This window comes from Seriola aureovittata, chromosome 3, assembly GCF_021018895.1.
Source record: "Seriola aureovittata isolate HTS-2021-v1 ecotype China chromosome 3, ASM2101889v1, whole genome shotgun sequence".
Classification (NCBI taxonomy): domain Eukaryota; kingdom Metazoa; phylum Chordata; class Actinopteri; order Carangiformes; family Carangidae; genus Seriola; species Seriola aureovittata.
In genome coordinates, this window is record NC_079366.1 from 2,590,030 (window position 1) to 2,616,905 (window position 26,876).

The following is a 26,876-nucleotide window of genomic DNA, read 5'->3' on the forward strand; positions in this document are numbered from 1 at the left end:
TGTGTTGGAGAGAACCTGTTTTGCACGTGTGTGTGGAATATATTACATGAGTTGTTGCAGTTGTCCTGCTATCAGATAGAGAGCGATGTCTGCGTGTGTGTGTATGTCTTGCGTGTGTGTGTGTATGTGTGTGAGCTTCAGCGAGCTGTGTCATTGCATCTTGACAGTGTAGTCCAACGCCGCAGTATCCACCCCCCCACCCTACACACTTTACCCCCCTCTGCCACTTTCCATCTCCCTTTCCCAGTAGTTTCTCTCACTATGACTCTGCATGAGCTAAATTAACCTCCTGGAGGCTAGCTGGGCTAACAGGCTGCACAGAAATACAGAGGGCAGGGGTTGGGTGAATCTTACTGTGTATTTTATATAGAATATAAACAATACAGTCATAGTGTTTATTTACTGTTAAACAAATGTCAAGACACTGACAGCAGAAAACAGCTGTGAAGGGTGCTGGGTCCTTCAGAGGACAAAAAGGCAGGACCGAAGCTGCTCCTCCTTCGGAGACTGTGGCGCACCACAGACACTAAATCTATGGTGTAAATCATGGCAGTGAAACCACAACTTCAGGGGTTTTCTCCAAAAGTAGAAAATCTCATTCAAAGTCTGGTTGACATTAAATGTAACAGCACAAATGAGTAAAAATCCAGCCAGAACCCTGCTCTAGAGTGTGTCACATGGTTCAGGTCATACTGTGTTTCTGGATAAGGATGGTAAAATGTTTTATCTTAATATCACAGCACGGGTAGACTGTTGTTATGTCTTGGCAATTCATTACAGCTAAGCTAACAGCTCCTAACAGGCTACAACATCTGCTGATTGCCTTTGCCTGCCAACAACGAGAAAGGATACAGGGCAGAGCTCAGATGAGCTCAAGTCACCACTGCTGCTCCAGCATCCTCCACCTCTCCACCAATTCTCCACCTCTCCTCCTGTATCACATCACACACTGAGCTCAGACACACACAGGGTGAGGGTTATTAGTCATTTATTTTCCATATATCAATGAAAAGAGTTTCCTGCTGTCTTCTGCTCAACAAGAGCTTCCCAATCTCTACGCCGTGGCCGAAGGCATTTCAGTGGTCCGACAAATCATTTGCAAAACAGTGTAATTTTGATATTGTAACTGTGAAAATATACGTCTATATACAGTATACAGAACAAGTGCACACAAGACTTAGGAATATTCACATTTTACAACTCTACTAACCTTTTCAACCATCTACAGATGTCACACTCACTATCTGCACATCAACTCAAGAAAGCATTCAGAGACGCCAGAGTCACGCACAGTGCCACAACACACTTTCTGTGCTTCCATGCAGTCAGGACAACCTTCCCCCTCTGGCCTTTTTCAACCTTTCTGTGTCTGGCTCTGCAGCCACATGGATGCAGGTCTGTGGGGCAGACGTGGATGATGGTGTGGCAGGTGTAGGGATGGGAATTGATAAGATTTTATTGATAGCAATGCCATTAACGATTCTGCTTGTTGATCTGATTCTTCATTGATTCGCTTATCGATTCATGTGGATTTTCTGTGTGGAAAAAAAAGTAGGCCTATACAGGTTTTTAGTGTCAACAATTCAAATTTTATTCCGAGTCTCTCTGTAGTTGTTCACTCCCTCGAGGAGAGGTCGCTGCCTCTTGAGGTCTTGTATTGATTTACTGAAAAAGAATAAACAAAAAAACAAACGCCCCCCATCAGGAGCTCTGGCCCCCATCGTTCACTTAAAAGAGCTGGCTCACTAATATGTACCTTCACTGCTCTGCTGAGACTGGGAAGCACTCGTTGACTGGCGGCTCAGAGTGCTTCGACAAATGTTTCAGCATGTTGCTGGTGTTTCCACCCTTGTTTGAAATCTTAGTGCCACAGACATGGCACGTTGTACTGTTCAGCATCATTTTACGCGAATATAAGCCGCACTTCCTCGAGTCCTTCCTTCCTTCCTTGTTGTTCGCGCTGACTGCGAAAGCATGACGTCATTCTTTTTGCAAGGTACGCAGAACTAAGTGGAAGGCATCGATAAGGGAATCGTTAAGCATAAAGGCAAAGGATGTTGATGGATTGAACCAGTTGGAACCGGTTCTCATCAGGAACCGGTTCTCGATTCCCATCTTTAGGCAGGTGTGGATGATGGTGGGAAAGGTGTGTATGAAGGTGGAGCAGGTGTAGATGATGGTGGGGTCGATGTAGATGATGGTGGGGCAGGTGTGGAAGATGGTGTGACATTGTATATACATATATATAAATACATATTCAACCGATTCATAGTTATGATTATAGACAGTTTAGCTAGTCTATAATATAATTAAAATATAGTTTAGAGTTTATATCATTTCATGGTTTATAGTTTTTGTGGAAGTAAATTACTTTGCACTGAGGGGATAATGAAATTGAATGCATATATCATTAAAAAGGTGTGTTAAATTCAAAATAGTATTTTTAATGTCTAATATCTCTGTTTAAGAGATATAGAAGACCTTTTTATATATATATATATATATACAGTAAATCAAGCCATTAATGTGATATGTGAGAGAGTAAAGACGGAGGGACAGAAAAGTCACTTTATATCAGGAATGACCCATGTATATTATAAATTAGTTCAGCCTTCATGGATCAGACTACCATCAGCCAGTCAGACTGGTTCAAGTGAAAGAGATACAGTCATTAAACTCATCAGTTGGTTGGCTTTGCCCAGATCAGAGTAATTATATAGTTACATAAGCTCTCCAGTGCTGTTTAAATCACTCCTCTGATAAGAAAGGCCAACAGTGGAGGAACTTTACACACACACACACACACACACACACACACACACACACACACACACATATATAACTGTTCACATATCCTCTGCAGATGTGGGTAGGAATAGCCAAAAACTGTACTGAAGTTAAACTAGAACCCTAAGGAGTTAAAATAGTCACTAAAATTACACCTTGAGTAATATATAAATACTAGTAGGACCAGGAGGAACCCAGGGCCACTGCACCAGGGTAAGGTCTGATAATGGCTCTGAGGATTTCATCCTGATATCTAACAGCAGTCAGGGTACCATTGGCTATGACATGGAGGTCTGTGAGACCCTCCAAGGATATGTTTCCCCAGACAATCACTGACCCACTGCCACACTGCTCGTGCTGCATGATGTTACAGGCAGCATAATGTTCACCACGGCATCTTCAGACTCTTTCACACCTGTCACATGTGCTCAGTGTGAACCTGCTCAAATGTTTTTGTGTAGTAAATATATTCATTGCCTAAAAAAATGAAAGCAACACTTAATCATCACAGTAGAACACCAAGTCAGCTAAACTTCAATGATATCAATCTGTCCATTCAGGAAGCACAAGTGATTGTGAATCAGTTTCAGCTGCTTTGCTGCAGATGAAAGTGACAACAGGTGCAATGGAGAGGCAAAAGCAAGACAACCCCCTAAAAGGGAATGGTTCTACATGTGGTGTCCACAGACAGTTGCTCTCTCCTGATCCTTCCTGACTGATTCTTCTCTAGTTCTGTGTTTTGCTAGTGTCCTTGTCACTACTGGAAGCATGAGGCGGTACCTGCAGCCTGTCAGGTTGCACAGGTAGTCCAGCTCCTCCAGGATGGCACATCCATACCTGAGGTCGCAAGAAGGTTTGCTGTGTCTCCCAGCACAGTCTCAAGAGCATGGAGGAGATACCAGGAGACCGGCCGTTACAATAGGAGAGCTGGACAGGAATAAAGAAGGGCATCAACCCAGCAGCAGGACCACTACCTGCTCCTTTGTGTGAGGAGGAACAGGAGGAGCACTGCCAGAGCCCTACAACATGACCTCCAGCAGGCTACTGGTGTACATGTTTCTGACCACACTGTCAGAAACAGACTCCATGAGGGGGGCATGAGGGCCCCACGTCCTCTAGTGGGACCTGTGCTCACAGCCCAGCACCCTGCAGCTCGACTGGCATCGCCAGACAACACCGGAATTGGCAGGTCCACCACTGGCGCCCTGTTCTCTTCTCAGATGAGAGCAGGTTGACAGTGAGCACATGTGACAGGTGTGAAAGAGCCTGGAGACACCATGGTGATGTTATGCTGCCTGAAACATCATACAACATGACCGGTTTGGCGATGGGTCAGTGATGGTCTGGGGAGGCATATCCTTGGAGGGTCTCACAGACCTCCATGTCACAGCCAACGGTACCCTGACTGCTGTTAGGTACCGTGATGAAATTGTCAGAGTGATTATCAGACCTGATGCTGGTGCAGTGGGTCCAGGGGTCCAACTGCTGCAAGACAATGCCTGACCTCATGTGGCCAGAGTGTGTAGGCAGTTCCTGGATCACGAAGGCATTGACGCCATTGACTGGCCCTCATGTTCCCCTGACCTAAATCCAACTGAGCACCTTTGGGACGTTATGTATCGGTTCATCCGATACCACCAAGTACCGCCACAGACTGTCCAGAAGCTCACTGATGCCCTGATCCAGGTCAGGGAGGAGATCCTCCAGGACACCATCTGCCGACTCATCAGCAGCATGCCCAGACGTTGTCAGGAATGCATACAGGCACGCGGAGGCCATACACACTACTGAGTCACATTATGATTTGCTGTGATGAAACTCACGCAAATTGGATCAGCCTGTGATTTCAATTTTTCAATTTGACGTTGGGTGTGATTGTGAATCCAGACCTCAGTGGGTTGAGGATTTTGGTTTCCATTGATCGTTGTTATGTCATTTTGTTCTCAACAAATTATAAAATGTACATCACTAAAGATTTTCAACTTGAATAATTTGTTCATCAAATCTGATGTGTGATCTAAGTGTTCCCATATTTTTTATGAGCAGTGTATATGTATATATTATACAACTGTTCTTTCCGACCAAGCAATTTGATTGGACGAGAGGCATTCCGTGAGAGCTGATATAGAGTACAACAGCACTACATCACTCCGCTTCACAGGTAATCTATTAACTGTTAATCAGCATTACATCTTACATCTTAAATTGTAACAAACTTTGCAAAGATGAAAATATTTCCAGAAATAACATTCGAATTAAGCATGGCAACGCAGGTACACTGCTCTCTGTACAGTCTGTGTGTTTATGATTGTAACCATGACAACCAAGGTCCGTAATGGTGTTGGGACTCAGTCATTCAATAGACCAAATGTTTCTTTGCTCCACTGGACAAAGGAATTCACACCCCACAGTTCCTCACGGTTCACACCTGGGGATGACCCTTCCCCCCCATGGACCCCACTGGCCAGCCAGTGTGGGCCAGCGTGTGACATGTGACCCCCTAAGGTGTCACCAAACAAAACCAGTCTTCTAGACCCCTTCTCCCTCTCTTCCCTTCTTGGCTTGCTCTGGAGAGCAGCTCCAGCCCTCTCCTCTCGGTTCTTCAAAGGGCAACAAGGCCCCAGCCCAGGTCAGCTCTGCTACCTGAGAAACTAGCTCTCTCGCCGGCCTGCAACCAGCAGCCTGCAAACACTCTTCTCCTCCACAACAGCGACCTGCTTCGGATTAACTGTGAGTGAACCAAATCCTCTTCAGAATCAGCGGCTACAACACAAGGCCAGCTGATTTTCCAAGCAACAGGAGTCGTAGCAGAGTTAGCATGGAACAGCTAACTCTGTGAGGGGAACAAAGGAGATACCAGCAAGCAACACAGCCAGACAGGACTTTATTCCACCAGGAAACCCCCCAAACTCACTGGATTTTACAAACCACTGGAAAGGACCTCTTTGCTTGTTCCAAGGATCGGGTAACGTTAACGGACTGGGCCTTACCTCTCCCAGCACAGCATAGCACCGCATAGCTAATCAGCAGAAGTCTTAACTTGTTAATGTACTTGTTGATTGATGTCTTGTGGTTGTAATGTTTGCTTAGGTTGTGGTCAGTCATACAGTTAATCGAGTACTCGTATGTCACACACATAGCAGTACGTCTCAGTCCTAGAACCTGCATGAAGCTAACCTTCCCCCTCTAACCTGGTACCTTTAGATTACATGAGCTAGGCTAACAAAGAAACTCACACCCTCCCTCTCACACACACTAGGTGGTCTCAGCGGCCATTTTAGTAGTTTCTTTGTTTACCGCCATCTTTGTAGTCTTCTTTGTTCAGGTCATGTGGTCACAGTGACCACTTTGAGTCGGCCATCTTGCCTTTGTCTGTGTCCCCACAGACACACACACACACACACACACACACACACCTGTATATGCTAGATTAGACATTGTACTTTACTCTGCTCCATTGTAAATAAATGCCTTTTAAGTATAACTACTGGTGTCTTTAATGTTGCACAAGCGTGAATATTGCCAACCTCTACTCGGTAGAATTCCAATCCTTCAACTGTAACTTACTATTGATTTGGTAATTTGGTAATAGTTAGTAAGCTAATGGTTAATCAGAGTTCCAGATTAATGGTAATAAATTGAGACTAAAACCATATTGGCTATTTTGCCTATTAGTTTAGGCTGGTGCCCCGTGAACTTTAATTCATTTTAAAGATATTATTTAATATTAATATTTTTAATATTAATATTTCCTTAATTTGTGATAGCCAATAAATTGATAAACAACCAAAATCTAACACATTTGGTGTCCAGCTCATGAGGTAGAGTACTGTTAACATAATGGTGCCGCCCGTGTGAGGCCGAGTACTAATGATTTCCAGTTACTAATAGAGCTCAGACCCAACATAATGGTGCCCCGTGTGAGGCCGAGTACTGTTGGCAAATATTCATAATTGTGCAATATTAAATTCATAATTTGGCCAAAACCGCAAAGGTTGAAAAATTTTTAGTCCACCACAGGAGTAAACGTCCAGGTGTACTTACAAACAAGTGCACTGTGGTGAGAATTGGTTTACTAATTTTACCTGAAGTAATATTAGACGTCCTCCAGTTATTAATAGCTAACACTTAAGCCTTAGTATCAAGAGCCTGCTATTGTTGCTAACAATTCCAGTTGAGTTTATTCTGTAGGAAATGTAAGAACCTCAGTTCAGCATTTGAATACCACGTGTTCAATGCTATCTAGTAAAGCTGTCAGAATTGCTGCTCCCTTTAACATTAAACACTGTGTGCCGACAGCCCTGTGTAACACAGAGAGCTTATACCTGGCTGTTACTGCCAAGCATTTCAGCCTGAGTAAGAAATAGAGCCTGAGATAGAGCCACAGCGTGCTATCAGCCCTGTGAAACCCAAGTTCTGCACCTAGCTGTTACTGCCTTGCATTACAGCCTGAGTCGACTTGAAGAGATAATCTTTGGACTGTTACTGCCTTGCATCTCAGTCATTGCTTTTTGAAACATTTCTTAAGCAGACAGTAAACCTGCACTTGCCTTTACTGTCCTTAATCTTTATGCCCACTAGTGTAGCTGCCCCTCCTCCACAGGAAGCTACCCCCCATAGTGTAGGCCACTGCATTGTTTAGTTAGGCTAGTGTACTGCCAAACTACACTACAAGGTGTCTGCCAGCGCAACACCACAGCCAACTACATTGACTTCTTGTTTTATGAAAAACTTGTTTAACCTGCCTCCTTCCCAGACACAACAATGGAGAACTCCTGTGTAGAGCAGTTTATTTCTTCCCTAGCACAGAGCCTGAAGCCTGGCTACCTAGAATTTATCAGCAAGTTAAATTCCAGTGAGTGCAGTAAAGAAATAGACTTGCTACTCAGTGACAAAGGTGATGCTCAGACTGCATCCAAAGGCCCATTGTTAAGATGTGTACTGTTGAACTTCCACAGGCAAACCAGCATTTCACTCCAGAGCCAAGCAGCCCTAGAGGAGGAGGTAAAATCGCTTAGAGCTCAAAATGCTTTTCTCCTCCAGGAAGTTAAGGAAACTAACAAGAAAGCCATACGCTACTTAGGAGACCTGCATGCAGCAGAGGTAGACCTCTGTTCACACAAGGAAGAATTGTTAAGGGTTAAATCAGAATGCTTTGCTCCACCACGATCGGTCAGTGCTTGTGATTCTGGTTTCTCTGCTTCACACTCTTCCCTTAATGACAGGTTAACTCCGCCTCCACTCAGAGGATGGGACAAATTCCCAACTGACCCTAAGTCCTGGGAAATGAAGTCAGGTCCTCAACCTCCACTGAGAGACAGAGGTTACACCCACCTGACTTCCCATCTTCCTGAAACTGACAATGAAGAGACAGGTAGTTTATCCGGTAGAGGATATTCATGTTCCCATCAGCCACTGATGCATAACAGTTTCACCTGTGCTCACCCCTCCAACAGAAGGACCAAAACTTTTCCGGACTGTTCAGCCTCCTCTCTGCACCTCCATGAGAGTGATGACCGCTGTTCAGCTCCTTCCTCTAGTCCAGCTAGCATAGTCTCGCCTTCATCAGTAGGGACCTCACAGTGCCCCCGCCTCGAAGCGCTTGAGTTATTAGCAAAGGACATTGAACATTTTGATCCAGACAGCTCTGATCAACATATTGAAAACTACTTTAGGGAGTTAGATCACAACTTAATGGATTTGCCCCATGCAACCCAAAGGGAGAAAACTAAACTTGTGTGGAAGACCAGCTCAAAAGCAGTCCACAAGTTTATGCAATCACTGCCTCCCAGTGTCAGAGATGACTACAAAGAGCTCTGTCAAGCACTGACAGAAGAATTCTCTCCTGCTGCAGATGAGATAGAATCTTTGGTTGCAGCTTCTCAAATCAAACACTCCCGCCATGAACATCCCAATGACTTTTACCAACGTTTGAGGCATGCATATTTTCAGGGTAGGAACACACCAGGCTTAGAGCAGAACTCCACCTTCAAGTCTTTGTTCCTACGAAACCTCCATCCCTGTGTACGCACTCTTGTTACACTGATGACGCATCAAGGTAAGCCCACCATGCAGGAAATAAAGAAAATGACAAAAATGGCTTGGGAAACCATGGTCAATTCCAAGGCAAGGGGGAAAACAACTGAGCCTAGCAACTCAAACACCTTAGCGTCACACAGACATGTAACCTCAAAAGATCACCCTCAGAACAGATCGAAGGGGGGTGATAAAAGGCCACATATGGGTGCTGAGCGTAACCGCCACGCCCACCAAGTGCGTAGAGATAGGCACTCCCACAATAGGAGCAGGAGACGGCCTTACGCAGAAATTCTGGCTCAGACACAGGACCAGTCAACACATGGATCAGACAATGACCACGTCATCTCTGACCATGTTAATTCAGACAGTGACAATGCCTCTGAATGTTCTTCCTTCAGCTACTCAAAGTGCTACAGCTTTGTGCCACAGGTTAAAGAAAACTTAAAGCACCGGCGCTCCAGAGTTCGCCGCACTGAGTACTGACAGTAAGTAGGCTCAGGGTACCCTACACTCTTCCAGATGGACACAATGGGTTTGTCAGCAGCAGCAGCAGCAAACTAAATTCTGAATCAAATCAGATACAAGTTTAGGACATTGCATATACATGGCACACTCACCCAGACACTCCAAATCTTGTCATTCTAGGTGCCACCCTCTATATCTCACCTTAACAAACTAACATCACTGACTTTCCAGTCCTCACTAACACCACGAGTAACTAGGAAACATGTTAGTTGTTTTACACTATTCGATCATTGTGGTTATTATCTGAACTCTGCTTTGTAACCTGATTGTTCTTGCTTAGCCAAGATAGATAGCGCTGACAAATGCCCGGATGTTACCCGTTGAATGAACTGACAAATGGACTATACATTATGCTCTCAGGATGACACGTCAGGTGGCATCCTGACAACAAAGGGGGGACTGTTGGGACTCAGTCATTCAATAGACCAAATGTTTCTTTGCTCCACTGGACAAAGGAATTCACACCCCACAGTTCCTCACGGTTCACACCTGGGGATGACCCTTCCCCCCCATGGACCCCACTGGCCAGCCAGTGTGGGCCAGCGTGTGACATGTGACCCCCTAAGGTGTCACCAAACAAAACCAGTCTTCTAGACCCCTTCTCCCTCTCTTCCCTTCTTGGCTTGCTCTGGAGAGCAGCTCCAGCCCTCTCCTCTCGGTTCTTCAAAGGGCAACAAGGCCCCAGCCCAGGTCAGCTCTGCTACCTGAGAAACTAGCTCTCTCGCCGGCCTGCAACCAGCAGCCTGCAAACACTCTTCTCCTCCACAACAGCGACCTGCTTCGGATTAACTGTGAGTGAACCAAATCCTCTTCAGAATCAGCGGCTACAACACAAGGCCAGCTGATTTTCCAAGCAACAGGAGTCGTAGCAGAGTTAGCATGGAACAGCTAACTCTGTGAGGGGAACAAAGGAGATACCAGCAAGCAACACAGCCAGACAGGACTTTATTCCACCAGGAAACCCCCCAAACTCACTGGATTTTACAAACCACTGGAAAGGACCTCTTTGCTTGTTCCAAGGATCGGGTAACGTTAACGGACTGGGCCTTACCTCTCCCAGCACAGCATAGCACCGCATAGCTAATCAGCAGAAGTCTTAACTTGTTAATGTACTTGTTGATTGATGTCTTGTGGTTGTAATGTTTGCTTAGGTTGTGGTCAGTCATACAGTTAATCGAGTACTCGTATGTCACACACATAGCAGTACGTCTCAGTCCTAGAACCTGCATGAAGCTAACCTTCCCCCTCTAACCTGGTACCTTTAGATTACATGAGCTAGGCTAACAAAGAAACTCACACCCTCCCTCTCACACACACTAGGTGGTCTCAGCGGCCATTTTAGTAGTTTCTTTGTTTACCGCCATCTTTGTAGTCTTCTTTGTTCAGGTCATGTGGTCACAGTGACCACTTTGAGTCGGCCATCTTGCCTTTGTCTGTGTCCCCACAGACACACACACACACACACACACACACACACACCTGTATATGCTAGATTAGACATTGTACTTTACTCTGCTCCATTGTAAATAAATGCCTTTTAAGTATAACTACTGGTGTCTTTAATGTTGCACAAGCGTGAATATTGCCAACCTCTACTCGGTAGAATTCCAATCCTTCAACTGTAACTTACTATTGATTTGGTAATTTGGTAATAGTTAGTAAGCTAATGGTTAATCAGAGTTCCAGATTAATGGTAATAAATTGAGACTAAAACCATATTGGCTATTTTGCCTATTAGTTTAGGCTGGTGCCCCGTGAACTTTAATTCATTTTAAAGATATTATTTAATATTAATATTTTTAATATTAATATTTCCTTAATTTGTGATAGCCAATAAATTGATAAACAACCAAAATCTAACACATTTGGTGTCCAGCTCATGAGGTAGAGTACTGTTAACATAATGGTGCCGCCCGTGTGAGGCCGAGTACTAATGATTTCCAGTTACTAATAGAGCTCAGACCCAACAATGGTATCGGTCAAATCAGAAGGTTGATGGTTATTCAGGTTGGAGGAGTTGTTGGTATTTCTGTCTGGCTGATGTTGGGTTGACTGCGGTTCTTAAAAGTCACCAAATCTACAGAGAAAGTTTGTAACTTTATTCAGGTTATTATTGAACTGTGTGTTGAGGCCAGTGTTTGTCTCTGTTTCAGGCATCATGGCTGCTGGACTGAGGCCAGTGATTTTGCTGCTGTTGCTGCTGTGTTGTTGTCAACCAACCACGACCAAAGAGGGAAAATCCACTAAGAAGGGGAAAAAAGGAAAACAAGTTGTCTGTCCATCGTGAGTAAATATACTGTACTCTCCAATCACAGCCTTTCTCACTGCATGGTCATTACTATCATGGTTTGTCATTATTTTGTTATCCAGATATTATTTCAGACACGTGCAAGTTGTACCTTGTTCTTTGTGCACAATAATGACACTGTGGCTAAATCAGTTACTGACATCAACATCAGTGAATAACTCCCCATATTTATCACATTTATAAATGCACAACAAACGTCTTTCCACTGCTCCATTCTGAGTGTGACAGATGTTTGACCTTTTCCCAAGTTTCTTCTAATAGTAAAAAAAAAAACCTTTGCTCAATGATCTGTAGTATGGCATTTCTCTCTTTTTGCTTTGCTTTTCATTACTTCATTTACCTCAATGTTTTCTGCTGCCTGCTCTGAGTAGACACATGATGTGTGTGTGGGTCCTCTCTGTCTGTAACACTCAGTTGCAAGATGAACAGTTGCAACAACTGATCGATCAACAAAGATCAATACCCATTCATCATCGTAATTTCTGGCAATACCAAATAGGTCTTGTCATGGCAGTAGATAGTCAGTTGCAAGGGTTCAGGACTTAGTAATAATGATAATAATCCTAAGTCCTCTTCTCTCTGAATATGGGCCCTGATGATCATTAAAGCATAAGTCATGTAAAGAGCTAAACAAATGAAATGGTCAGAGTTGTCAACACCATAATTGGCAGGTCCACCACTGGCACCCCGTTCTCTTCACAGATGGGAGCAGGTTCACACTGAGCACATGTGACAGGCGTGAGAGTGTGAAGACGCCATGGTGAACGTTATGCTGCCTGTAACATCATCCAGCATGACCGGTTTGGCGGTGGGTCAGTGATGGTCTGGGGAGGCATATCCTTGGAGGTTCTCACAGACCTCCATGTCACAACCAGCAGTACCCTGACTGCTGGTACTGGGATGAAATTCTATGAGCGCTTGTCAGACCTGACACTAGTGCAGTGGCCCTGGCTTCCTCCTGCTGCAGGACAATGCTTGGCCTCATGTGGCCAGAGTGTGTAGGCAGTCCCTGAATGAAGAAGGCATTGATGCCATTGACTGGCCTTCACGATCCCCTGACCTAAATCCAATTGAGGACCTATATAGTATTCATTCATCTGACGGCAGCACGTACCGCCACAGCCTGTCCAGGAGCTCACTGATGCCTTGATCGAGGTCTGGGAGGAGATCCTCCAGGACACCATCCACCGACTCATCAGGAGCATGTCCAGACGTTGTCAGGAGTGGATACAGGCACGACATTTAAGGTGTATGATTAACAGAGAGCAGAGGAGCATATAATCGCTTGTTGACTGGCATGAACAGCTGATTAGCCTATACATCCCCCCTCCAACTTAACCATGACATGCAACATAGGTGCGCTCCAGTAGTCAAACAAAAGCACAACATCTCTGCCTCCCACACATGAAGTCTTAACTGACTGGGCAGGACCTGGCAGAAATGGCAGAGAGTTTACACAGGTGGGGCTCAGAAGTCTGAGACCACTTTCCCATTCACCTGCGTGGACTCAGCCACATGCAGGAGGGAGGGTTTTAAAAAAAAAAAAAAAAAAAAAAATCTTTTCAATAATAATGAGAACCAATACAAGTATCAATAAAGAACCAGATAAGCTGCACTGTATTGATGAGATAGATACACCCGCTACAACCTCACAGAAACTGGCCAATCAGATGCATCCCACAGCCAGCCATCAGCTACCCTCAGATTAATTGGTGCCAATTTGGTGGTGACTGTGAGGTGATGGAGGAGGACATAGGAACTGTACATGCACACTTCAGTGACAAGTCATATTAGTGGCAGCAAGTCCGCCCTAACTCTAACCCGTAGCTCGTAGTTTTTTGCAATATATTTGTATATATTACCATATTTTTTTGTTGATTGACATTTTTTATTCTACGTCGTTTTGTCTGATGGAGAAAATAATGTACACAAAGGAAGAACTCCTGGCTTTAAAGTTTACCAGATATTGAGTTAAACATCCCATACCGGCTGAGCTGAGGAAGCTGTACCGTGGATGCAGAGCCGAAGCTAAGCTAAAGGCTAGGAGATGGAGATATAAGCCTCATGGGAAATATCAACACCCTGGCTAACAAGTTTGATGAACTTGTGAAGAAACAGTGAACATATCGTGAGTGTAGTCTCATGTGTTTCACAGAGACCTGGTTAAACAACAACACTCCCGACCATTGTGTGGATTTACCTGGCTTCACTACAATACACCAGAGAAAGTGGGAAGAATAAAGGTGGAGGACTGGTTCTGCTTGTCAACAAGGAACTGGACCCCGGGGCCAATGAGTGTCTAAAAGACTGTTTTGAGTGCACAGATTGGAGTGTCCTGTTGGAGTCACAGGAGAATGATAAAAGCAAGGACCATGACCTTGATAGAACGGTTGAATGTACCGCAGACTACATTAACCTCTGTATGGACACTGTAACCAGCAGGGACTGTACACTGCTTTCCAAACAACAAACCCTGGATCACCAGTAACATCAAGACCCTCCTCAAGCAGAAAAAGGAGGCCTTCAGGGATGGAGAAAGGGAGGAGCTCAGGTGTGAGCAACATGAGCTGAAGAGGTCACCAGAGAGGTGTGGAAGGGGATGAGGACCATCACTGGCAATAAAGAGAAGAACAGCCAGGCAACATCAGGTGTTGTGGACAAGGCCAATGAGTTCAACCTGGTTTGTGACAAAGCCTCACCTGTTCTCTCTCCCACTGCTTCAGCTGCAGCTTCTCCTGCAGCATCCTCCACACTGGGGTCAAGTGTCCTGTCCTTTACAGCGGAGGGGGTGAGGGCGGAGCTCAAGAGGCTACACCCTGGAGAGGCAACAGGCCCGGATGGTGTGTGTCCGAGGCTGTTAAACGAGTGTGCAGCCCAGCTGACTGAACCTGTCCAGAGCATCTTTAACTTAAGTCTACAAACAAGGAGGGTCCCGGTCCTGTGGAAAACATCATGTCTTGTTCCCTATAGTAGGACGACCAGCTGAGATAAATGACTACAGACTGGTGGCCCTCACATCACACCTCACGAAGACCCTGCTTCACGTCCTGGATTGAGGATTACCTGACAAGACGACCACAGTACGTCTGTAGTAGGGTAACTGTGTCTCAGGGACAGTGATGAGCAGCATTGGGGCTCCACAGGGAACTGTTCTGGCTCCGTTCCTGTTCACCCTGTATACAGCCGACTTTAAATACAACTCTGAGTCCTGCCACATCCAGAAATACTCAGATGACACAGCTATCGTGGCGCGTATCAGGAACGGGCAGGAAGAGGAGTATAGGGACAAGAACTGCCCCCTTCTGAACACCTCAAAGACCAAGGAGATGGTCATGGACTTTCGGAGGTCTAGTCCCACCCTTCAGCCAGTCAACATTTGAGGGAAGGACATTGAGGTGGTGCATGCTTATAAATACCTAGGTGTGCACCTGGACAGTAAACTGGACTGGTTCCTGAACACAGATGCCATGTACCGGAAGGGTCAGAGCCGGCTCTTTTTCTTCAGGAGGCTCAGGTCCGCCCACCTGGATCCACCATCCAGCCTTGCAGGATTTGGTTTCTCTGAGTGTTTACCTGAAATATGCTTTTTTTTTTTTTTTTTTTATATCCAATCCCTCAGAAAACAGTCAACCATTCAGAAGAGAGGCTCAGAGCCTCCTCTCTTCTGATTGGCTCACCGACCTGTTGTTACTAGAGCTCCAGAGAGAAGCCTGAGAGAGGAGATGTAAGATTACATTGAGATGGTTTTTGGTTCTTAAAACCACAAATATATATTCTTATGGATCAACTCTTCAAATAAAATATATAAAAAATAAGATAAAAAAAAGAATAAAATACAGACCTTTAAATATTAACTTGATCAAGAAGTAGAAATCAAAAAGAAATCTAATGTAATACATTACCTTACTTTGATTAATTAAATCAGTTAATTATTACAATTGTAACAAGGTAATAAATGATCAGTAACCTCTTACATGTCAGAAGTAACCTTCCCAAAACTGCTGCCAGGGATGCTGTGTAAATGCAGCAGAGGGGAGAGACAATGTGACACTGGACATGACGCATTCATTGCTCATAACTAAAAAAGGCCGGGCTCTAACCGAACAGCCACTGGCTGGAAGCACAAGTGCAGCTGCTCTGCTCGGCTGTTGTGGCTGGAGCTGCCTATGTGGATGTGGTTATTATGTGGTGAAGTCTGTGATGCTGTGGATACAGCTTCAGGAGCTGTACTGTCACTACTCTTCACTGCTCCTATTAAAATGAACTATGAAAGTGTAATCAAGGCTGTCGTATCTGCCTCTATCACACATGACAGATGTGTTACCTGTAGACCACAGGAGATCCAGACAGGAGTAAAGCAGCTTCAATACAAAGCAAGTCAGTCCTCTGCACACACAGCCACTGCATGTAGCTGCAGTGTTACACACATTATAAAGTAATGTGTCTGAGCCACGGTCACAGCTACAGCATGTGTCAGCAGCCTCAGCAGCTGTCACTGAGATACATCATACTACATTAGAATACAGGTCAGCCTTCATCTGTGGATCAGAGTGAATGCAAAACAGATTATGAGGGAACGCAAAATAATTTCAGGAAAAACTCTCTGGGGCTCTGCACATCTAATTTAAAAAATCTTTTCTTCTAAAATCAGCTGCATCCAGAATGAGCTCACTTAAGTCATTAAATGTTTTAAACGTCAAAAGGCTGAATTTCCTTTGCAAAGACAACAATGAGCACATTGTTTGTTTTTGTATTGTGTTGCCAACAAGTAACATTTGATAGAATGAAAGTTTAGCTAATATCTGAACCACAGATCTGCCCCTTTATCATGAGGCTCTGCTCTCGACCATCAGCCCAAAAAACACCCCAAATAACACCATAAAATGTCTCCATTACAATTTGGTACGTAAATGTGAATTTTCAGATTTTCTACACTAAGGAGTCAAGTCAGGTTTTAATTTATAGCCCAATATCACAACCATCACATGTATACAACCCCCTCTGTCTTTAGACCCTCAAAAAACTCCTCAAAAACCCTGTAAGTGGAATAAATGGAAGCAACTTGAGGAAGAGGACACAGAAGATGGGCAGACCGGAAACAGATATAGGTACTGGGGGGGACGTCAAGCTACTTCCAGCTTCTGCCTGAGCCACACAACATCCTCTCCACCGTGAAGACCTGGACAGAGGGCAGACTACACCCAGAGGGAGACAGAAACAGAGAGCCAAAGTGTTGCACCTCTTCCTCGTGCATGGCCTCTTAGAAAACTTGCTGGGAGGTTGTTTTGACATTTTTGAATTTTTGATATAATCTAGGCCTAACGCTAGCTTGTCGTGATAGGTCACTGTCTGTCATTTCAATAACATAAAGCCAGCGCCTGCACCAACACCACCCTGCACTCCGCTGAACTTTGGAATGACAGGAAGTCTCTCTGTCCTCTTGTCTAATTTGTGTTAATAGTGTAAGAAATAATAAGAAATAATACTAAGATTTCAGTTACTATGATGATACTGTGTGGGCCACCTTCAGGTTTAGACACAGGTGGTTTAGAATAGTGGTTCTCACCATATGCTGGAAACTGGTCTAAATATTTCGGCACATGATTCCTCTGAGCCCCACAGCTAAGTGAGTGGACATTTGTGCTGGAATGGTGAAAAATAAGTTTGGCTAGATTAGGAGTGTGTGTGTGTAGGTGCACTGAAAACAGAGTTCAGGAGATCGACAGACAGGACACGTCACCTAGTTTGGTTTCTTACCTGTTGCTGTTTAAGGTTTTAACAAGAATTGAATCAATTTCTCCACCCTTTGTAGCAACAAAGAGGGACAGTCAACAAGACAGTGAGAGGGAGAAAGTGAGAGAGCAGATGTTTCTATGCGCTCTGATAAATGGATAAATGTAAATGAATTAGAATCACCGCCTTTCTTCCACAAACCAGAAAAGTATCAAGAAGTATGGTCACAGTCTCTCCTTCCTGAATTACCTTGTTGCATACAGACCAGAACATTGTGATGTCACAGTGATATTCACCTAAATTGTGTCATAATTCGTGAGTTATGGCCAAAAACGTATTTTGGGAGGTCACAGTGAGCTTGACCTTTGACCTTTGACCACCAAAATGTAATCAGTTCATCTTCAAGTACAAGTGAATGTTCCAAATCTAAACAAATTTCCTCAAGGTGGTCTTGAGATACCACATTCAACAGGCCAAAACCATGTTTTGTGAGGTCACCATGACCTTTGACGTTTGATCTTTGACCACCAAAATCGAATCAGTTCGTCCTTGAGTCCTAGTGAATGTTGAATGTTGAAATGTGAATGTGCCAAATTTGAAGAAGATCCGTCATGGTGTTACTGAGATATTGTGTCCACGACAATGGGACGGACAGACAACCTGCAAAGAATATGCTTGCTCTGACTGTCACTGGTGCGGAGGCATTTTAGGTAAATGATACCACAGGTACAGGAAATGTATGAAAAACCATTCCTCATTCAAAATAATATATATATATATATATATATATGTTGGCCTTCATACTGGCCGTCTGCACATTGTTGGACAGGGGGTTCATACTGTTCAGATGGAGAGACCCCCTCCGCCCTGTTTATTCTCATTGGATCAGAGAGGTTATGCTGGAGAAGAGAAGATACTCTCCCCAACGGTCTGCTGTGATGTTTTCTATGTAATTTGGCAGCTCTTCTTGAAATTTGTTGAAAAAATGGAGGCAGATAATGTGATCCATTAATGTTTAGCCATCCAGAATGACTAACTTTTCTTCAGTGGCTTAGGTCTGGTGGGTGGACACTTGAAATCAGATTGGACACAATGTTGTATTTGTATTTTTGTACTGTGAAAACACTTAGTAAATAGAACTTGATCAAATTAGGACTAAGACTATTTCAGATGATGCAGTTTGAGACAGCCACTCTCACTCTGACAGATTACCTGCAGTCATCTCACATCACATGTAGAAAAAATCCGATATTTCCAGTGATGTTAATCGTTTCCATCTGTTTCTATTAATGTCACAGCCAGTTGTCTCCAGAAGATTTGGCCCAGGTTCCAGCTAACTCCACCTCCAACATCCTGAACCGTCTGATGGTCAGCTACGACCCCAGAATAAGGCCGAACTTTCAAGGTAATGCAACAAACTATGCAGGTAATGGGTGACAACGTCCCCGGCTGTGTGAGCAGTGAGCACACACTCTGTTTCTGCTGCTGGTTGGTCACTGAGCCTGTGCCTGCTCAGTGTGTGTCTTTTCTGTATTTACATTTGTATACTTATAAGTAGCATTTCATATGGGAGTAATAATGTAGATTTTACTTCATTATTTATAATGTAATAATAACTAATGTAATAATTACTACAGTATTGCATGGACACTGCTAACTGTGATATCGTTTACCTTTTCATTAATATAAGGACCAGTATCCTCCACTCGTCAGAATCCATCCCAAGAATAGGTTAGAATAGTTTTTAGTAATAGGTTTTTAATAGTTTCATTACTAGTTTTAGTTTGTTTGTAATATGAGGTATTTGTCAGGGGCCAGATTCAAAAAGGCCAGAGAAATGATTGTGTAATAAAAACATTACAGTTTTTTAATGATGTTTTTACAACCATCCTCAAAAGACTAAACTATAAAACTATAAAAGATGTTAGTCAGCGTGTTTAACCAGAGAAATTCAACTGGAAACAACAACAACAACAACAACAGCAACAACAACATTGTAGACCAGTTGCAGCCTGAAGTGTGTGTCATTGTGTTTCTGAGCTGAGATGCAGGTCGAGTCAGTCTGAGAAAAAACTCATTCTGATGAACCAAGTCAACATGAACTCATGAGTGAACTGCACTATCCAGCTGCAGCTTTGTGGCTCATCACTTCATTAACAGTAAAATACCATTAATACACTTAAAGTGCACATATACTGGTCCCACACTGAGAGCCAATCAGCTGTAAGATACTGCTCCATCTTTCATATCCACCTAAACACCAGCTGATGTATGAAATAAACACAGACAGAGAACAAAACTAAATACACAACACACTTTCAGTTAGTTGTCATTTTTATAGTCTTCTTTTTATTTTTATTTTTTATTAGTTCACATTAATAACCTTAACCATCAGTGTGACCTCACAGGTAGAGGGGATATCTGGTCTGACCATATAAACCTCTCCGGCTCTCTGCTCTCTAATACCTGTTTTTCATGTCACACAAAAGAGTGAGTAGAAAATCTCTGTAAGAAATCTGTGTGTGTGTGTGTGTGTGTGTGTGTGTGCGTGTGCGTGTGCATGCATGCGTGTGTTTCAGGTATCCCAGTTGAGTCCAGGGTGAACATCTTCATCAACAGCTTTGGGTCCATCCAGGAGACCACTATGGTGACAGACGCACACCACAAACGCAACTTAATGTCTTTTATTTTATTTTATTTGAATTTCTGTCTCTGGTGCAGCTGCTGCTTGACACCAGCCAACCCTTTCACACTGGTCAAAATGTTAAAGCTCCATATTTTCCTCTTCTCTTGTGTTTTATTCAAAGTGTTGATCCATAAGAAGATATATTTTTGGGTTTTAAGAACCAAAAAACCATCTCAATGTAGTGTTACATGTTCTCTCTCAGGCTTCTCTCTGGAGCTCTTGCAACAACAGGTTGGTGAGCCAATCAGAAGAGAGGAGGTTCTGAGCCTCTCTTCTGAATTTTTTTCAGTGATCTAATAAAAAAAGATCCGATTTAGGATAAACACTAAGAGAAACCAAATCCTGCAAGGCTGGTGGATCCAGGTGGGCGGGGCTTGGGGCGTGGCTGAGGGCAGTGGCTGCTTTGTTGTGACATCACAAAGTTCCAGAAGTCCTGACGGCTGGTTTTAAGGCTCAGTTTCTGAATATAAGCTGTGTGCATTTCTCTGTGGACTGAGGCTTTGATACTTTCATAGTATTAATATAGAACCTAGACCTGATCTATAATCACACAACACATGGACATCTACCTTTATACTGTATGGAGCTTTAATATTGGTAATATTAGCACTAGCAGTTTAAATAGTAGTGGCAGCTGTATGAGAACAATTAACACAATGTCTGTCTCTACAGGACTACAGAGTGAATATATTTCTCCGTCAGAGGTGGAATGACCCTCGTCTACGACTTCCTACTGACTTTAAGAGTGATGCACTAACTGTTGACCCCAACATGTTCCAGTGTTTGTGGAAACCAGACCTTTTCTTTGCCAATGAAAAGAATGCAAACTTCCATGATGTCACACAGGACAACATTCTGCTCTTCATATTTAGGAACGGAGATGTCTTGATTAGTATGAGGTATTGTGTTTCAACACCAGGTCCCATGACCTGCTCCTCTGCATTAAAGATAGCACACGCTGCTGTGTCAGCGACTCTGACCACCACTGTTTCCACTGTGTGTTTGTGTGTGTGTGTGTGTCTAGGCTGTCTGTGACGCTGTCCTGTCCCTTGGATCTCACACTCTTCCCAATGGACACACAGCTGTGTAAGATGCAGCTGGAGAGCTGTGAGTACACACACACACACACACACACACACACACACACACACACACACACACACACACTCACACATAAATTAGAATAAATATAATTGCATAATCTAAATATGATTAAATGCTGTTGTTGCAGTTGAACAGAATAAGCAACACAGTGCTCTTCCCTGCCTTGCAACTGCTGATTGCGCTCAGATTTTCCAGATGCTTTACAGGTAGAAGTTAACGTGATTAACTTGAAAACACAGCATAAGAGCAGGTGTAGCTACAACCGCGGCCAGTCAGGTTTGGTGCACTCTGTGTACATTCAAATCCCAAAGTCGGACATGGCTGAGATCAGTGTTAGAGTTTAGAATCCCCTCCTGGACTGTTTGTTGTGGAGGAGGACACCTCTGTGGATCATTCAGCTCCAGGTAAAAACCTCCTGAACCACTGGAAACAGAAATGGTGGTGAAGACAACAACTCCCATGATCCCATTCTAATTCATGACATCACCCAAAAGCATCTTTGGTTATTGTTTTGATTGAGAAACCTCCAGAGGCAGAAGTTTGTGCTTCTAAGTAGCAAAGCCTTCCAGTTCAGTTCAGTAAACTTTATTTGTCCCCAAGGGGCAATTTAAAGGGCACAAAGAGTAGACATAAAAAAACACACAAATACACAACAAAAACCACACAACCAGTGAATCGTCTTTTTTGTGTTTTAGTTGGCTACACCACCAGTGATCTGGTGTTCATGTGGCAGTCTGACCCCGTTCAGATGGATGAGATTGCTCTGCCTCAGTTCGACATCAAACAGGAAGACATTAAATATGGAAACTGCACAAAGTACTACCAAGGAACAGGTCAGTAATCATTATTATGTAATTATAACTAAAGCATCAGTACTGCTGGTTCCTAAACTGTTATACTATAGTTTATAAAGATACCCTACTAGTTATTACAGTAAGTTCCCGTTAATGTAATCAACCATAGTAAAATCTTGCATTTAATGTAGCTCACACATCATATTTCATATCTGATGAATGTTAACGTTTGTTTTGTTAATATTATATGGTAATTGATCAGCTGTTACAGTAACAGTATGCAAAGTGTTGTATGACTGAGCTTTAAATGCAATGTTAAAGCTGCACCTGTCACCTCTCTATGAATGTGATCATAGTGCTGCATTAAAAAAATAATATATGTCTTTGATTAGTTCAAACACATGCAGTTCATCAGTGTGTTTTGTAATCTCTCTGCCCTGATTGGCTACATTTGGATTGAAACCTGGCGAGTATTTCCACTCAGCGAGCACTTTATTAGGAACAGCACACTAACACTGGGTAGTTCCTCAGTTCTTCATGTCATGGATCCACCTGATGTTGAAACTTTCCTCCGAGACTCTGCTAGCCGCGACTGTTGACACAGCAGGTTCAGACTCTGACCGTACCATCTGCTGCCTCAGCACAAATCCAGAACCATCAGAGCCAGGAGCTGGTTTCACAAAGACAGACTCTGACTGTGTCTTAGATGGAACAAATAGTCAGACTTCAGATAGACGTGTAAATTCATCTGTTGCAGACAGCAGTTTCAGTCCTGACTATCTTAAGCCAGACTGTGGTCCAATGTATTCAGGGTAAATAAGATTTTCAAAATAAAAAAAAAAATGGCTGACATAGGAGCCGATTCCAACCACAGAGCTCCATTTCCTCCAGCAGAAAATGTTTGGCTTTTGGAAGAATTCAACAGCTTCAAGGGCATTTTACTTGGGAAACTCATTAAAGAGTGATGCAATGAAAAGAAAAATCTGATCTGGAAAAATATCTCTGCAGTCTGTAAAAACTCTTTCCCTTGTCAACCTTTCTCCATAACAATGTTAGCAAATGACAAATTATGAGCTATGTGTACCTGTTTTTTGTTGTTCGGCGCTACTGGTCAGCACAGGTGTCATTGATTGTTACCATGGTAACATTGGTCTTAGGCATCACTTATCTTGGGGCAAGGTGTTAAATGTTTTTGGCTTAAAATGTCTTTATTTTTGTGGAACGGTCTGACTGACATTAGATTTGAACCAACACTGCAGCCTCAGGTTTCTGGTCTTGGTGGCAGGAAGTGGAACCTGACATGGTCTTCTGCTGTCGTAGGTTTTCACTCTGAAGCCTCTCTACTCAGCACACTTGTACAGAGTGGTTATCTGAGTGACCGTAGCCTTTCTGTCAGCCTGTCCATTCTCCTCTGACCTCTGACCTCTCTCATCAACACAGAGTTGCTGCTCACTGGTTGTTTTTGTTGTTGCTCCATTCTGAGTAAAAACTCTGGAGACTGTTGTTTGTGAAAATCCAGGAGATCAGCAGTTTGACAAACACTCCGACCAGCGTCTGACACCAACAATCATGTCACAGTGACTCTGACTGTGACGTGACTGTTGATGTCAGACGCTGGTCTGAGTCACATTTGTCCTCATTAACCGAAGCTCCTCACCATCTTTTGCCATGTGATTGGCTGATTGGATAATAACATGAATAAACAGGTGTTCCTAATGAAGTGCTCAGTGAGTGTCCTAAACCAAATTGTCTCATATGTGTCATATCTGGGCTGTCAGATAATAAAACTGAGTTTTTCAGTGATGTAAATGTTGATTTGTCCCTCTCTGTCTGTCTCCAGGATACTACACCTGTGTTGAAGTGATCTTCACACTGCGTCGCCAGGTTGGTTTCTATATGATGGGAGTCTATGCTCCAACTCTGCTGATCGTGGTTTTGTCCTGGTTATCGTTCTGGATAAACCCTGATGCTTCAGCTGCCAGGGTGCCACTGGGTGAGTAGGTCAGATACACATCCGACATCTTGTATTTCAATCAGTTCACATTCAACTACACAGTGTTCAACTAATTACAGAAATGATGTACATCCCTCAACACTCACGGGTCGGTGCACCACACAGGTCAGAGTTTTGCCAATGTCTTCTGGTTTGTGTCGATGGCTCGACGGAAGAAAATAATACAACTGACATGGAAATAAATTATTCATAGATAAAAAAGATTTAAAGATGCATCATGTTATCATATATCAATTTACCAGAATCTATAATTATATAAATATATTTCATTTCAGAGAAACTTATCACTTTATGCAGGTGTCTGCAGTCTTTAAACTCACATCATCATCATCATCATCATCATCACTCAATCAGTTTTCCCAGTAAAGTTCAAATATTCAACTCAGTGGTGTCAGGGCAGGCAAGCCAAGCAATGTTTGACAAGTTAAACCAAAAATAGAAATCAATTAAAGCTTCAAGCAGCGTTGAGTGGGTCCTCGCACTGTTGCATATCTCGGGTGTGTTGCCATTAGACACTAAGCTTAGCTGTAAGATGTTATTTCCTTCATGGGCTGTATGGCGGCAGATATGATGTATTGCAAATTTTGTATTACTACTTGTTTCCACTATGTGGCACTAGAGAGCATGCAACACACATGCACTATGTTCGTTTACTATGTGTGAGAATTTCATGAAAATAAAATGATTGTCAATCAAGGCTTACTTCCTGTTTTCAGTAGGTGACGCTATGACTATGATGTCTTGTTCATATGCACGTCTTCAGTGTGGGACTGTCATCAAACATGTTGACCTGCAGCTGCATTGTAATATAGTGAGCTCCGTAGGTGCACTTGTGCGTATGAATACGGTAATTCAGCGGTTGAGATAAATGTAGTACCAATGGAAAGTGCTGTAAGATAAACTGCTGAAAATATTTGAAATATTCAAAAAATTCAAACAGATATTGGATTGTGTCGGCGGGTGTTTTTTAAAAAACACATTTTTTCTGGTGGCCCCAGGCACAGCAACACACCACTCTGCTAGTGTACTGTGTTCGTGGCAGCACATTAATCTGAATCTACTGCAGGTATGCACTGACTATGCATGACTACCTCACACAACCCCACGTCCAATAGCCCTAACTAACCCTAACCCTTTAACTAGTTAGTTAGCAGTTAGCAGTATACTGTATATGCATACAACCAATCCAAGCTTCAGCAGTGATGCTTTTAAAGCAACCCTGAGATTCTGACAGCATGGGCACAAAGTCCATGCTGGCCATAGGGCGTGCAATGATTTTCGGGGCATCACAGCCAGGGGGAGGGGCAACGCCAGCCATGGCCTCCTTGAAATTCCTTCCTGATCATTGTCCTCGTTCACTATTTGCTGGTACGTTTGTTATGAAACACAGCTACTTAATCCAAGAACCGAGGGAGGCTTCTGTAAGTTCCACTGGATACACCTCACAAAGAGGGAACTGTCTTTATGACGTTTCTGACTCAGTCAGCTGTGCTGAACATATTCATAACATTCATAAACACAGCAAGCTCTAACAAGCTCTAACAAGACTCTCTTCAGAACCACATCCCATAAGGGATCCATGAGAGCTTGGTCATACATGGGTAGTTGTTACTTGTAGACTTGGTCACTAAGCAAAGACACTAAGGACACGTGTCTGAGTTGTGTCTCTATGGACAACGGGGGCAAAGGTCATTATAGGTACAGACAAAAGGAATTCATGGTCACCAAGATGAAACCTACTCGCTCAAAACAAAATGCACTAGGGCTGAAAAAAAAACTGTATTTCTGAACTTGCGCCCCAAACCAACAGTTCATTTTACTGCTGAACAACAGGTGTATGTACATTTATACAATTCCTTTAAACTCCACCAATCTGTGTGAATGGGAGAAAGAAGGCACTTCTGTGTGTGGCTCTGCTCAACAGAATGAGGAAGCAACAAAGGTCTTCACACAAAGAGGCTCCATAGGAGAAGCAAAGCGCCACACTGCCTCCTGCTGGCACCACCAGGAGTCTCAACACATCTCACAGACAAACTTTATAGCTCCAAAAGGCAATAATTAACCATCATGACTCTCATTTGAATATTAAAATAATGCCCCCAAAACAAACACATTAACACAATTACATCAAATGTGACAATATGTTTTGTGTGAGTCAGCACTTACTGTACTGATGTGAGCTCTGTCCCACAACCTTGGTGATACACATGTTCTTTATCTGGAAATAAACATTCACATGTGGTAACATGAACTTGTTAACATCTATGTGTTTCTAGGTATTTTATCAGTGCTCTCTCTGTCCAGTGAGAGTATGTCCCTGGCATCAGAGCTACCAAAGGTTTCCTACGTGAAGGCCATCGATATCTGGCTCATTGCCTGTCTGCTGTTTGGGTTTTCGTCCCTAGTGGAATACGCTGTGGTGCAGGTCAGTGCTTCCAACACACATATACACACACATACAGTGGGGTCTGAAAGACTGACACAGGAAAGTGGTCTCAGACTGTGTCATATATAGCACATCTGGGTTAGACACTCCTCAGCCAGAGAGTCTGGGATTATGGAGGAAAGAGAAACAACAGTGGTGTCGCACTAACAGTGGTTCTGGACTGGGTTTTGATGATGAGCGATTTAAGGCCATGGATGGTTTTGCTAGTGGAACACAGAGTGGTGGTGACACATGAACAGATAAGAAAGAGTTTGGGCCTTAAGAAACAGCAGTGAACGCATTCGAGTGGCAAAGTGAAAAGTCACTGGCAGTAATCGACTGACTTGACATAATGCATGCTGGTTGGAAAGTTTGTCTGACTTTTGCATAACGTCAGCAGGTCACATGACATTAAAACCTGGCGGGATCAAAGCGGCTGTAGTTTTCTGAGTCGTTCTCCT

The 26,876-nt window shown here is 43.4% G+C and overlaps 1 protein-coding gene across 4 annotated transcripts in view; it reads left to right on the forward strand.

Moving 5' to 3' along the window:
* The window catches only part of LOC130166854 (glycine receptor subunit beta-like), a 32,337-nt gene that overhangs the window by 422 nt on the left and 5,039 nt on the right, over nucleotides 1-26,876 (forward strand). For 3 of the 4 annotated variants that reach the window (XM_056372648.1, XM_056372650.1, XM_056372649.1), the window contains exons 2-9: nucleotides 11,505-11,634; nucleotides 18,691-18,797; nucleotides 19,972-20,039; nucleotides 20,751-20,977; nucleotides 21,103-21,185; nucleotides 21,878-22,015; nucleotides 23,817-23,969; nucleotides 26,267-26,415. In XM_056372648.1, coding sequence (XP_056228623.1) covers nucleotides 11,510-11,634; nucleotides 18,691-18,797; nucleotides 19,972-20,039; nucleotides 20,751-20,977; nucleotides 21,103-21,185; nucleotides 21,878-22,015; nucleotides 23,817-23,969; nucleotides 26,267-26,415 — 1,050 coding nt within the window. In that variant the 5' untranslated portion in view covers nucleotides 11,505-11,509. The remainder of the gene's footprint in view (nucleotides 1-11,504; nucleotides 11,635-18,690; nucleotides 18,798-19,971; nucleotides 20,040-20,750; nucleotides 20,978-21,102; nucleotides 21,186-21,877; nucleotides 22,016-23,816; nucleotides 23,970-26,266; nucleotides 26,416-26,876) is intronic. The other variant, XM_056372651.1, reaches the window with a different exon arrangement.